We start from the raw sequence: 14,482 nt of genomic DNA, 5'->3' as shown, positions 1-14,482 counted from the left end.
CCCGCTGCCCCCTGATGATTCCTGTATTTAGCTTTCTGACGCAGCACTTTGTCATCCACACCTTTTATTTTTGAATCTGGCTCAGTTTTCACACTGTGACTAAAATCAGACATCATTTTTTTTAGCTGTGCATAAGAGATTCAGGTTTTTCTGGGTGATTCCTGCACAGTTTTAGAGCCTAAAAGAGAAATGACTAATCAACATTTTTATTTCTCTTTGCTTAACAGAAAGCGCTTATGGTCTTTTTTTATTTGTTTAGCATAACCGATTGACTGTGTGTATTTCTTGTCTTTTTTAAACATATTCTTAACATATTTGTTAACGTCTTGGCACAGATCATGTTCTGCACCCTGAACACCCACAAGATCGACATGGACAAGCTGCTGGGGGGCCAGATCGGCCTGGAGGATTTCATCTTCGCCCACATTAAAGGAATCAAGAAGGAGGTAGAAATTCATAAAACCGAGGACGCTCTCGGCCTCACCATCACTGACAACGGAGCAGGCTACGCTTTCATAAAGGTGAGGACATGAAGCTCCTGACCTGCAGCTGCCACATGGTTTCATCCTCTGCACTGCTGCTGTTAAATGTAATGATCACGCGTCATGAGAAACCAAAGGGAGATTTTAACCCGCCAGCCAATAAACCAGAATTTCTGATGTGAGCTACACAAAACAGGAAAATTCCTCATTAAAATCATGTAGCTATTATTAATCCTGTCACTGATCAATCCTGAACTGATAGAAAGGATTAGAATATGAATAAACATCATTATTATTCATCAAAGGAGAAAACTGTACTTAAAAAGAAAAACGGACACAACTGCTAAAAAACACATAATAAAACAACCATGCACAAGTAAAAATACAGATAAAATACATCTTCTTTCCGATTTATTTATTTGTAATAACAATCATAAGTGTTTTCTGTCTCAAAGGAACTTTATCATCATATTCAATTTAACATGCTCTTTCTATGTATGTACAAATCAGCAGCTGCCATATGGGTATTGTAAACTGTAATAACCTGTGTGCATGACGGCCATACTTGTTTTGACAAAGTTTCTCTCAGGGTGGAAATCATGCTTCAGCCTGTCTGTTGTTCCCTGATGCAAACGGGTCTAAGTCGCTTATTAATTCTCAGAGCAAACTGCTCACATGTGCCATCAAGTGATCCTGAAGCTGCACTGCACTTTGAGAAACTGACACTGGGATCAGTTCTGAGAGGCTGTGGCACCACATGAGCTCCTGAGGCGATAAAGTCAAACAGGCTGAACTGGCCATAGATCTGTTTACTAGTTGTTGAAGCTTTTTAATTCCTATACAGAAATAAGCATTGTTATTTATCTTTCATTGTCTTTCAGTTCAAATTGGTCACTGATGTGTGTTTTTGCTGTGCTCCCCCCCTCTCTCTCCTCACGGCAGCGGATCAAAGAGGGCAGTGTTGTGGACGGGGTGAAGGTGATCAGCGTGGGCGACCACATAGAGTGCATCAACGGGCGTCACATCGTCGGGATTCGACATTACGAGGTCGCCCGCATGCTCAAAGATCTCACCAAAGACAAATCCTTCACCCTCAAGCTGGTGGAGCCCATGAAGGCCTTCGGTGAGTGAGAAACAAGACACAGAAGAGGAGGACACTCATCAACACATTATCTTACTGACCCATGGACTCGATCGTCCATTCGATTTTTGAGTTTTGATTCGAGCTGCTTATCTGCTTTTCTCAATTATTTGTTTTATCTCCATCGTGTCTGAAAATAAAATAAATCCCAGTTTCTAAATTACGGTTTCGGCTCTAAAACAATCAACCTTAGAAGCTGTAGCTGAAAAATAACCAGAAACCGGACGGGAGTCATGTCTTAGTTGTGGTGTTCGTCCTAATCATTAGACGACAACAGCTCCACATTATCGGTTAATCTGAGGGTTGTTTTCTTGATTAATAATTAATCCATTAAGTTCAAAAAATGGCATTAACAGTTCCTGGGAGGCCGCGTGATCTCTTCAAACTGGTTGTTGTGTCCGACTAACCTTCCAAGATATATTTAGATATTAAGTTTACTCTAAAATGCAGCAAAAACTAACAAATGGTCACATCCCAGAAACTGAAATCTGACAATATTTGTGTGTTTATGCTCAAAAGGGTTTGGGTTATAGGGTATTTAGAGATTATCTGAATAAGTTGATGTTCTAGTTTATTGTTATATACACATATATTACCCATATTGATGCTATAGTCTGTTTAAAAAAAATAACATACTGCTTCTGCTCTGATTGATAGAAATGCTCGAGCCCAGGTCGAAGGGGGCCAAACCTGCCGGTGACAACAAAATCGGGACGGGGAAGGGGACGCTGAGACTCCGCTCGAAGGGCCCAGCTACTGTGGAGGACGAGGTAAGTGTCTCTACATGATCTCACTGAGACCTGGATGTGACAGCTCAAGTATCAGTGGATGAGAGTTTATGTAAATTCATTCCACTTCACTGTACCTATCGTTATGATGATTTGTATTGTGAGTGTCCTCTACTGGGAGAACGAGCTGTATTCTCCCTTTGGACATTTTAATGAGGAATATCTTTTAGGAAGATACACACAGACAGGGATATATACTCATTTCTACAAACTGCACTGTTTGTCCCCCTCACCGTTGAAAGATGGATGAAACACAACAAGCAGGAACAAACTGAATGACTTGTTTGTGTTTTCCCAGCCGACAGAATTTGAGGAGAAGGCGGTGAAGAAAGTGGACGACCTGCTGGAGAACTACATGGGCATCAGAGACACTGAGCTCGGTGAGTGACAACGTTACCTCCAAAATAATGATCTATGCTTCATTTTGATGATGTGATGTAGAAAGTCGGATCTATCTCGTATCTGCTCCTCTCTCTCCAGCTGCCACGATGGTCGAGGTCGGCCGCGACAAGAAGAACCCGGACGAGTTCGCCATGGCGTTAGACGAGACCCTCGGGGACTTTGCTTTTCCGGATGAGTTTGTCTTCGACGTGTGGGGCGCCATCGGTGACGCCAAGCAGGGAAGATTCTAAGTTTCCTGCCTCTCCAAACACACACACACACACACACTCCCTCCTCCCCCCCCATCTCACCTCTTCTTACCCTCAGAAGCCGACTGGACAAACTTCAACCTGCACAAACAGCGGTGGATAAAGTGTCTACCACCATCACTTAGTTGTAGCTTTGCACTTGGGTGGAGAATCTGTGAGAGTCCACTTTGGCTAAATTGGATCACGTAAAGAATTTCCCATGTCGGGGTTTCGGTGTAATCTTGTAAAGATATCCATGACATGTGGAGTTCAGTTTCACACACTGGACCTGCCTCTCATGTACAGAGGTGTTGGTGATTCATCCAGATGTTGTCTTGAACTTACACACGTCCCACGAGAGGACGGATCCCTCCACCGGCACCTGATGCTATTCCTCAGTCAGACCAGTTAGACTAGTCAACAGTGGCTCATCACACTGGTTGTAAATGGTACGTGCACGACCTTAAATTGTAAAAACAATCACGCGGTTTTAATCATTCTTTGCAGCTGTGTCATTTTGAGTATACAGATGTGTCACACAGCTCTTTATAGGCTCTTTTTATATGTGAAAGTGCTGCTGATTTTCTAGCAGCAGCAGCATAGTGTAATTATAGTGATTGTAGCAATATCTCTCTCCCGTCTTTTGAAATCTTTTAGATGAGCTCGTGGTAGAGAAATATCAGAGCGTCGACATTAACGTTACTTTACTTTGTGATTCTCTCTGTGCCCTTAAATGTCTCAGCGTGAGCCTTGCGTCCATCCGTCAGAGACCGAGCAATAAAGAGGGGTTTTATCTTTTAAATGCCTTTTTATCAGGGTTTGACGACACATTCCACCAACATTCCTTATGTTTCTCCTGTTGTTCTAGTCTGTTAACATGAATAGTCAAGTTTATTTCTCTTTTTTTTTTTTCCTGTAATTTATTTTATCGTGAAAAATCAAGATGCTGTAGGACATTTTGTGCGCCGGGGACGTGGCGCGACACGGAAGCCATTTTTAAGGCGGCGTCTGGAATGGGATCACTTGCAATCCGATGTCTTAAATATAAATGCACTCGCATTGATGTAACCGCACTATTTAAAATCACTGTCAAACTGAATTTAAATAGTGACTTGATTAGTGTCGTCTGCTGATGTTTTAACTGTTCACAGCAGTTGTTTGTTTATTGTTTGACGAACCATAAGGGATCACTATTGTTAATAGACAATAAAGTCATAGTTATCGCTGCCGTGTCATTATTGCTCACAATTCAATTTGTTATCTGATGATATATAAAAGGGGGGGAAACGTCATGATTGACTGGTGACTCTGGCTCTAAATGCACAATATACTGGATAGAGGAAGTGGAGATGTGTCATCCATCTTTATTTGGTCTAAAGAAAGTATTTTCCAGATTTAAGAGCAAAATAAAAATTGTTGGCTACTTTATAAAACATGAATTTGGCCAGAATCTGTCCATAATAGTAATTACCACCAGTCTATTAGAGTCCACACACACTTGTGTTTCACTTTGTCTTTCAGGCCTTTTTAAACTCTGACTGCTGTGATGCTGATGAGTGAAAACCATGAACACAAATTACTCAATACAATAAACTTTATTTGCACACTTGGTCGTGTACGTGTATAAAATACATTGAGATATTTCACCAATGTTTCCATCCTTCATTTAAAGAGTTTAACAAAGCTGGTCTAAAAAATACAGAACTGTCACTTCACAAGCAGAAAAACAAAAAGTTATGCAGATTAAGCTAAATAAGTAGATAAATTTGCAGGATTAAATGAATTAGTATTTTAAAGAGTGGAGAACAGAAATCAGAGGTACAGAGCATGTGGGGGGGTAGTGCACGGTAAAGACTCAACGTACTGAGGAGGATCTTTGGAAGCACATCACTTTAGGTGTTAGAATATTTATCTTGGTGTGTATGAATACTGTAGCACTGCTGTTGGGTGAAAACATTCAAACTGGTTCAAACTGAAAGGATTTCATAATATTCTACGACGTGTTTAATGAAACTTATCCAAAAGTAAAAGATTAAACTTCTTGGCTGTTGGGGAAAAACGAGGGATTTCACTTCAGTGGTAGAAACCTGGCAAACGGAGGATGTGACGTTTCCATCCAACAACAGACGAGAGTTAATAAAACACTGCAGTTAACTGGGCTAGCTTGAGTTGTTTATATCCTCTACAGACATTAACGTTACAGTAGATGCCATTTTAAAGTGTTCATTACAAGGATAACATGTTTTAAAACAAAGACGGGGCCGATGAGCGGCGATTCGAGAAGAAAGAAACGAGAACAAATGGTTTGCTCAGTGAGATGAACTCACTATGAGGTGTGGTGAGGATGAATATTGAATGTTGGGGGGGTTGGGGGTGTTACAGGAAGCTCAGGCTCAGGTAGAGGAAGTGTAGCCCTTACAGCCTGATGCCCGTCTCCGCCGCCTCACAGCTCATCGCCGGTGTGACCCAGCTTGAAGGCGTCGCCCGTCAGCTTCTCCTGCGCCTCCTTCATACCGGACACAACTGAGGGGAGGGGGGGGGGACACGAAATATGATTATCAGCCATCAACAGTCTGGATGAGAAATATTTGAGCAGCAAGACTTTACATAATTGATTCTACATTTAAGTGACAAGTTCACATCATCATGACTGAAACTTTGCTCGACTTCATTAACTACTCTGAACCCCTGATCTCTGGGATCTTTTGGGTCGTCACTTATTTAAAGTTCTTTCAGGGCATTTAACCTTAATTTCATCAGACAGAATAAAGTGTGAGACGGGTAGAGAAGGTGGGGATGTCATTTCAATGTTAATGTAAAACTACTAAAGTCAAAGCTCAGACTTTCATTTAGCATCCATTACTTTGAAAATGAAATGTGCTGAGGTACAAAGCCTGAAGAACGATGAATATCCAAACACTTATTGTCTGAACTGTTTCCTCTGAGCACAGATGTGACTTCCTGTAATGGGGTAATATTTCCCGCTGAATATTCTCCACAATGTAAATGTTCGCTCTCTGCACCGTTACCTTGTTCTGCGCTGCTGTAGAAGTACTTGTAGTTTGGATTTCCGTTCTTGTTGGTGATTTCCGGATGGACTTTGCCGCTGGGATCTGTGACGGCAACAAGAGGTTTGGTTCAGTTCAAATTGAAGCTTGTATTTAACACCACATGCAGGTGTTTTATTATTTTTGTCAAACATCTGTATTGTTGTCCCATTATCTCTGTGTCCTACGTGCACTGCAGTTAATTCACCGATCCGATCATTAGCAGCAAAAGGTGACGTCAGTTTTCATTCTAACGTTAAGGCGACATGTTCTTATCCATGTAAACAGAGCTCACTGAAACGTTATCAGCCCCAAAATGGTCAGAACAGAAAGACCCACTGTAATCAGTCTATCTAAAGGAATCCTAAACAGTGTTTGCATGTAGGGTGACTCAATCCCCCCCCCACGTACCGAGGAAAAGAATCCGTGGAATGTATCCACCGTCGGGACTGAAGGTTTCGTCCTTTGGCTCCTCCTCATCCTGTTCAGATAAGACAACTGATCATTTACGAGTCGGGAAACAAATCTCTAACATCTGATGTCTGAGTTCCATCACTGTTCACCACACGAGATTGAAGATATTGTTAAATCCACATGAATCACACTTTAATACCTCGACTGGTCAAAGAAATTATGGAGACGTGTTCTTACCTCCAGGTTGATCATTACAAAGTTGTGCGCAAGTTCAGAGATTTCCTTGGACTCAGCAAATTTGGGCTTCAGTGCTGATGTAAAGAGGAAAAACACAAATTATAATTATCTTCCAGGACAATGATGAAGTCACAGTTCATCTTTAAAATGACGAGTGCTTCAGAATTCAGCATTTAAACATTTATAATGTGGAGAAAGACAGAAACTGATTTTTGCCAATATTACAATTAACTTTCAGGTCACAACAGTTAAATATGAGTGGTTGGTTGTAAATAAAGTACAACACCTCAAACATACCCTCCAGCCTTTAATGATCATGTCTGGTTTGTCCTGTTGAGCCACATTACAGCTGCTGGTTAGACTGGAGGGTTTCGGCTGATTTTTCTCTATAGATCAGCTGATGTAAACATTCAGAAGTATGTGACTATTTCAGTAATGTAAAAGTTACTGATTTTGTTGTTTTCTCTTTTATCCATTTTAATGATGGTAGTAAACATACAGTCGGACGCCTTCTTGTTAGAAAATCCAGCCTGTGTTTTATTTTGTTATTAAAAAGGGACAGAGCCTTGTTTTACCTTTGCAGGCTCCGCACCAGCTCTTGTGGACGAGGACCATGAGCGGCAGACCGCTGTCGATGCAAACACACGAGAAAGTCTGTCACACTTCAACATTGAAAACCAGTAAATCAGATCTATAGAGCTGCAACTGTAGAAAATCAAAAGATGCACTCAAACGTCTAAGCTACTGAAATCCACTCAGTTTGAGGCCCCAGGTTAATGTGACAGGAAGCGTCTGTGACGACTCTTCCAGGTCAGATTCATCCAGGAAACATTAACTCGAGGGCGACGGGACTCGGTTGTCGACACCTGAGGAAGCTTCTCTGTGTCGGCTCACCTGGCCTCAGCCTCTTTTCTCCCATCATCCAGTGTCCTCCAGTGGATTTTGTCTCCGAACCCTGCGGGGGGAATGAATGGTGGGACTGGTTTTATATTTCTACAACAGGGTGGGTCTGCCCTAAATACAGCAGCAATACAAAGACAGTGTGGTCAGGAGACGATTTGCAAAAACAACACAATGAGACGTAATTCAATATGAAGCTGGAATAAAGAGCTGACTGTCACCGGGAACTATTCAACCAGCTCGAAGGTTTATATGATCATCAACACAGGAGTGGACACAAGGTGCTTCACAGGTTAAAAATGAAAAATAAAAATAGGGGAGGGAATCGCAGGGTGACTCATGATATGATACGCAATACATGGCCTGCGATAACAATGATATCACCATACAGCGATTCTGCACTAATCAAAATATTAAGAAAATCATATTTTGACAATCTCGAGATCTGTCTGAAAGAAGAAGAACACAAAATGCCCCTAAAGAGCTAAAGAGCAGTTTTGTATCAGTTTCACAGAGTTTGACACAAACTGAGATGAAACAAAGTACAAACACTTTGTAACTTTTCAATATCCACATGTAAATAACCATAAACTGGCAAAATGAAACTATATATAAATAAAACTAAATAACAAAATATCAATATTTGGTGCCAGCACATCGATAATCGTATATAGATAATCGTTATAGTTGTATAATCTGTAACTTGTTAAAAAAAATCCACATCTGCCATCTTTCCAATGTAAAATAACCATAAACTGGCAAAAATATAACTTGAAATGAATCAAACTTAATAACTAAATACAGATAATCGTATCTCACGAGTCAGGATGACGATATATCGATATTTTGTCCCACCCCTTTGCTAAAAAGCAAATAATAAGAAACCATTCAATTTGAAGATCACACAGAAACAGATACAGAAAGAGAAAAAAACTATTTGATATAATAAGAATAAGAAACGTGTGAATTGGAGTGAGGTTGACAGCTCAGCACCACCACACACTGATCCAGGACACACACACACTGATCCAGGATCCTGACACAAAGACAGCCAGTGACCCAGCAGCTGATCTGGGGACAGGGACTCACCTCTCGAGCTGGCCGCTTCCACCACGTCCTGAAAACACGTCAGAGCCACGAGCAGCTGCACGGACCACAACACGAGCATGTTCACAGCAGAGTTCTGCATCTGCATCTGCATCTTCTTCTTCTTCCTCTTCCTCTTCCTCTTCCTCTGTTTCCTCTGCAGCAGCAGCTAATGGCAGACAGCGTTCACCGCTAACCAGCTGTGACCCGGAACTCCACACCGCTGCACTTCACAATAAAAGCCTCGCTGGTGGAGTTGGTGAAATGTGCGACGCAAAGAGCTGCTCCTCCTATTGTTTCTGCTTCCGGGGTGGTGTAAGTGACGTCACATCCCCCACCACCGCGTGCTGCAGCTTCATTTGATAAAGTCAGACGGAGAAATGCTGGACCGAGACCGGAAACGAGCACGGAAACAAAAGTTTAAAAAGCAGCACGCTCGAGCTTTGATGTTCTAAAGCATCAAAGGACCTGAGAGCACTGAACAAGTAATTCATGATAAGGTTTCAGAGGCAAAAGTTTAGTTGTTGAATTGGTGTCTACAAGTTTTGTTGAGGCCTCTCACATCTGAAATGTTCCCGAAGTTTATTCTTCTCCAGCAGGAAATCGGACAAAAATAGTTACAGTGTCACAAAGGAAAGTAGAGAAGCTTTATCTAAAAAATATTCTATGATATTTTAAAACCTCACAGTTAACGTTTTACAAAGTAATTACTGTTTGCAGTTTGTTGAGAAAAGGGAAAAGTTGAGTTGGATGTATCAAAAGAGGAAACAGCACAATGAGCCTGCATGAGTACAGACTGTTTGAATTAGTATGTTTACATGTATGAGGAATCAGACTCCTTTGAATTAGTCAACAGCCATAGGTAACCATTGCAATAAACAATTAATCTTTTCAGTCATTTTTCCTGACAAATAAAACAAACATTTCTGATTCCAGCTTCTGACATGGAAGTATTAGTTGAAGCTATTTTTCCGAGTATTTCTGCACTTTGGACTTTTTAAAACATTTTGATCTATGTGAAAATGTAGACCACATATTTAATCTATTCATCAAATATAATAAACAATGAAAATGACCATTTACCAATGTTGGCAGAACATGACTCAGTTACACCTCCTCAATGACGAATGATGAATGATTTACAAACTTCCCTCAAACTACAGTCAATCTTTACTGTGTGAGGTTTGTATTGTTTTTATTCATTTATCTTTATTGTGTTGTTGTTGCTCGTGTAATTGTTTTTGCAGATTGTGAATGTTTATTGTTCTCAGGCCTCTCTGGGAAAATGTTTCCCGATCTCAACGTTACTGATTAAATAAAGATTAGATAAATAAAATAAATAGTGCCCTGCCTTTTCCCTTTCACCACCCAGAATACGGAAACTGTTATTGTGAAAGCCCGGGGCGGAAGTGCGTGTTGTTGCTGCTGCGTGTCTAAGCTGCGCTGCTCCAGCCTCGTTAGCATCGGGATCTGTTCCTCGGGCTGTCACTGACTCTTATCAACGGTAAAAACACAAATATCGTTATTTCACCGAGTCGTTTCATCGTTTAACCCGAAGTTGGCTCTTTATTCAACCGCGAAAATAAAAAAACCCTGCTCGTTTATCTCACCGCATTAGCCGCCGTGCTGGTATTAGCCACGTTAGCCGTCTAGCTAGTTAGCAGCCTCGCTAGCCACCCTTTTAAGCTAATTAAATGTCGTTTTGACGCGTGGCCTTGTGTCGTTTTCTTCGTGTTGTTGTGTTAACGTTGTTTCGGTGTCTTTAGTGAAACGCGTGTGTCACTGTCAGATGATCGCTCGCCTGTTAGCAGCCAATGCTAACGTGTGGAAACGCGAATTGTGCTAGCTCTTCATTGCTTTTCATCAATAATCACGTGTTGCCCCCCCCCCTGAAACTGAACCGTGGAGACCTTGTGTTTTCTGATTGTGTTTTTTTTTTTTTTAAATGAAAACAAGGTAAAAAAATGTAATTATGTACAATTGTTAATAAACGTGTGTTTCTTGTTTTAATCCAGATCACCATGAATCAAGAGAAGCTCGCCAAACTGCAGGCACAGGTCCGGATAGGTGGAAAGGTACATTTCAGTCTCCCAACATGTCTTTGATGAATCGAAACACCCAGGAACCCAGGTTTACTGTGTGTAGCTTTGGTTTCGGTCACATGTGTAGGGGCCCTTTAATAAAATCCACCCGTGCCACCTTAACGATTTACAGGAAGATGAGGAAACCCCACTAAAGGTCCACTTGCACGTTTTCTCCCTGAGCTTTCGACAGTCATGGCCCTATCTCTGTCAGCATGTCACAGAAGTAGCTGAGTCAGCAGCTGGGATCGTGTCATGTAATCTTCATTTTCAGCTCAGTTCCCTGATGAAGACCATGCGATGCAGCTGAAAGCGTAAGACGAAGATAGTAACTGGACTTGGAACTAAATGTCCACCATCAAAAATTGAGTTTCACGCTGATTTGTGCTTAACTTTTGAGGTGTGAGGTTTTAATAGAGGACACTTTGACTTTTTCCCCCTCCTTAATAAATATCAAAACCACAAAACAGTGACACAATGGTGTCTGATGTCCGGTGTTTAAATCTCAGTGGGGTTTGGTTGTTGCAGTTTCGTTTTTTAAGGAGTGTGATGGAATCCAGCATCTGCCAGGTCGTTCCCCCTGACCTCAGCATTCCCTTTATATGGAGGCGGTGGGAGGAGGATTTATCTGTGGCCTCTGCGGCTTTGTTTCCACTTAGTGTGAGGTTGTCAGCCACGCACTAGGTGGCGTTATTTGCTATTTTGCCATGAAGTGTGAAAGGCCTCTTTCCACATTGCACCATGCTGTCATTCTCAATTATTTATATACACATACACAGAATTGGTATATTTACCAGAAGTTACGAGTGCATCCCAGACTCTCGACAGCATATTATGAGTCAGGAGTTTTTTTAATCCTGGGCGTTCCCTGAGGATCATGTGATTGTTGAGTCACTATTTGGGAAGTGAAATCCTCTGGTTGAGTAAAAGCATAAAAATGAGATGATTGGTGGATTTACTTTCTTTAGTTCGACTTGTTTCTAATCATGAAGCCAATGAAACAATAATAAAAAATATGTTGTCCAACATGGACAAGACAAGTCAGACACATGTTCTTGGTCGTTTGGTAATCTAATCCTTTTATTGGCATCCACACCTGTTCTTTCCTCAGGGAACAGCCCGCAGGAAGAAAAAGGTTGTTCACAAAACGGCAACAGCTGACGACAAGAAACTCCAGGGCTCTCTGAAGAAGCTGGCGGTGAACAACATCGCAGGGATCGAGGAGGTGAGGCATCTCCCATCAGATTACAAATATAACTAATGTCAGTGATTTATTTTCTCTGAGAGTTTGTGCTTTTATCATTGTTCTGTCAGAAGAAAGATAAAGACAAGGGGAATCCAACCAAAGGGTTGTAGTCAGTCCCTCGAGGGTTTTTTATCAAACAAGCTGCTTCTAAGAGTTTCAGTTTAGTCAAAGCTCTACAATTAGATAAAGCATGAGGTTAATGCAGTAGCTTTTCTTTCATTCAATCATAAACTGTGTATGAATATATTTTTTCCCCCCTCTCAGGTGAATATGATAAAAGACGATGGGACGGTGATCCACTTCAACAACCCCAAAGTGCAGGCGTCTCTCTCCGCCAACACCTTCGCCATCACGGGCCACGCCGAGATCAAGCAGCTGACCGAGATGCTGCCGGGCATCCTGAGCCAGCTGGGAGCCGACAGCCTCAGCAGCCTGCGCAAGCTGGCCGAGCAGTTCCCACGGCAATGTGAGTATACACACACACACACACACACACACACACACACACGCATGCTTGTACTGTGATGGTCACAAAGTTACAGGGTCCGCCTGAATACAAGAAATGAGTTTTCAGTGGAAATTAGGCTTTTAAAAGGGGAGGATGTCTTACATTAGAGGACAAGAGGCTTGTTCATATCAGATATTCCGTATGAATGGAGAGAAACAGTCCAACACAGTCTTCTGCAAAGAGTGTTGCGTTCTGGGTTATTTTTAGCCTTAATGTTGTTGAGCTAGCAAGTGTTTTCAGCTGTCGTATTGTGAGTCTTCAGTTAGTCGACCATAAAAGTGTTTTAGTCCGTTTTCACCTGCACAAGCTTCTGAGGGCTGGTGATAAGTGTTTTGCTGCAACAGGGGAAATACTTTTATGACAAGTGAAAACACGTCCGCAGCGTCTTTGACGTCTTTAATACAGAAATGAACCGGAAAAAGCTCAAAACGCTGCTGGAGAGAATGTTTTAATGGCTTTCATGAGCCTGACAGCAGGGAGTGTTAGGATGTGGATGAAGAGGAAAGGCTGCACAAATGTAGGTTGTAGATATTACAGAATTTCACTGATGAGGACACTGACCAATTAATTTATTGTATTGCTGTAGTCATACTTTGACTGTTGTGACTGTTAAAAGGTTATGACATTGCAGCTTTAGATCACATCACATCTCAGGCTCTTTCCTAATTGTAGAAGTTAAGATTTTACTTTTACTGAGCACTTCAAGAACCTCCGTTCCCTGAAGAGCAGCATCTTTTTATTTTTGCAAAAGTGTCTGTTTCACTGACCAGGTTTCATCTGAAGGTTTGGGAAGAGTTAAGAAACTTATCGTTGACATCTTGGGTCAACGAGTGAAAGATCAGAAAGGAAGAATGTGAAATAGAAACAAGAGAACACATGAACAAAAATCTTACTTCTTTTAACTTGTTGCTGAACTTTGAAATCACTCGTATTTCTTTATGCATTTTTTAGCAATGGACATGAAAGCAGTCAAGGAGGAAAATGCAGAAGAGGAGGACGACGATGTTCCAGGTATTGATGGAGATGATTGTTTTAGTTCTTTAATCTATTGAAATTGATAGTTATTCAGGTGTTGTTCCTCCAGCTCTTTGGTGAAACAGTGACTCGTCATTTTGCTGATTCTGATGTGTGGTTTTCTGTCTCTCAGATCTCGTGGAGAACTTTGACGAAGCCTCAAAGAACGAAGCAAACTGATGAATCCTCCTTATTCCTCCGTCAGCCGTTTTTTATTTTTACCTCTCGCGGACTCACATAGGGCATTTCCTGTTGTGGGGGAAACGGTTGTTAAAGGTGCAATGCATCATCTCCGGAGACGTGAACCACTTTGGTTCAGCCTGCCACAGCGGCAAAATACAACCGTGACAACATCATGCAGATTCAGTAGGTTTTGATTTCAGTAGGCGTTGATAATGTGGACACTCCGAGACACGAGGATCTGTATCCATCTCCGCACCCAAAGGACTCAAACTACTTAAGAAATACTTTAAGCTTTCTACATGGTTCAACGTGGCTAGTATTTAAGAGATTGTTTATTAAATTACAATTAAAGTGAATGAGTAATTCATTTTACATAGAGTGGTGATTATGAATTTAATAAAACATTTTTGGGCTACTCACGCTTCTCTTTATTATTTGACTTTTTTTGAATTTTTATTTGAAAGGGGAAAACTGTCGAACAAAAAAGCTGCATTATTGTATTCCTCACTCCTGAAGTATTAGTTGATGCTGATTGTGTTAATAGAATAAACCACAGTGCACCGCTTCCTTTACACTTCCTTGAATTCATGGATATCTGAGCTGTTGTGTGACGCAGTTATCAAATGAAATTTAAACAGCTCAAATCTTGTTAAAGTAGTTTGATACATTTACTCATTGGTAAGTGCTGAATTAATACAAGTAAAAGAACAACCATGGAGAAGTATT

General features: G+C 41.3%; 3 protein-coding genes across 6 annotated transcripts in view; 2 read left to right on the top strand and 1 right to left on the bottom strand.

The window, feature by feature from the left end:
• gipc2 (GIPC PDZ domain containing family, member 2) overlaps positions 1–14,482 on the top strand; it is a 35,892-nt gene that overhangs the window by 10,070 nt on the left and 11,340 nt on the right. For 2 of the 4 annotated variants that reach the window (XM_034612475.1, XM_034612477.1), the window contains exons 2-6: positions 336–521; positions 1,425–1,605; positions 2,281–2,393; positions 2,710–2,791; positions 2,892–3,074. In XM_034612475.1, the coding sequence (XP_034468366.1) occupies positions 336–521; positions 1,425–1,605; positions 2,281–2,393; positions 2,710–2,791; positions 2,892–3,043 (714 nt within the window). In that variant the 3' untranslated portion in view covers positions 3,044–3,074. Of the gene's footprint in view, positions 1–335; positions 522–1,424; positions 1,606–2,280; positions 2,394–2,709; positions 2,792–2,891; positions 5,094–12,526; positions 12,545–14,482 lie in introns of those variants that run through there. The other 2 variants (XM_034612476.1, XM_034612474.1) reach the window with 2 other exon arrangements.
• On the bottom strand, positions 4,617–8,986 carry txndc12 (thioredoxin domain containing 12 (endoplasmic reticulum)). Its single transcript, XM_034612484.1, has 7 exons — positions 8,728–8,986; positions 7,633–7,693; positions 7,314–7,366; positions 6,739–6,812; positions 6,499–6,568; positions 6,070–6,153; positions 4,617–5,563 (listed from the first exon to the last, which is right to left on the bottom strand). The coding sequence occupies exons 1-7, from the start codon at positions 8,837–8,839 to the stop codon at positions 5,484–5,486; spliced, it is 534 nt and encodes a 177-aa protein (XP_034468375.1). The 5' UTR covers positions 8,840–8,986; the 3' UTR covers positions 4,617–5,483.
• On the top strand, positions 10,082–14,320 carry LOC117777661 (transcription factor BTF3 homolog 4). Its single transcript, XM_034612485.1, has 6 exons — positions 10,082–10,228; positions 10,740–10,799; positions 11,917–12,030; positions 12,316–12,517; positions 13,511–13,570; positions 13,707–14,320. Exons 2-6 carry the CDS (start codon positions 10,746–10,748, stop codon positions 13,751–13,753), a joined length of 477 nt encoding a protein of 158 aa, XP_034468376.1. The 5' UTR covers positions 10,082–10,228; positions 10,740–10,745; the 3' UTR covers positions 13,754–14,320.

This window comes from Hippoglossus hippoglossus, chromosome 17 (genome assembly GCF_009819705.1).
Source record: "Hippoglossus hippoglossus isolate fHipHip1 chromosome 17, fHipHip1.pri, whole genome shotgun sequence".
Lineage (NCBI taxonomy): Eukaryota > Metazoa > Chordata > Actinopteri > Pleuronectiformes > Pleuronectidae > Hippoglossus > Hippoglossus hippoglossus.
Note: the sequence above shows the minus strand (reverse complement) of the source record. Positions and strands in the feature narration are given on the sequence as shown.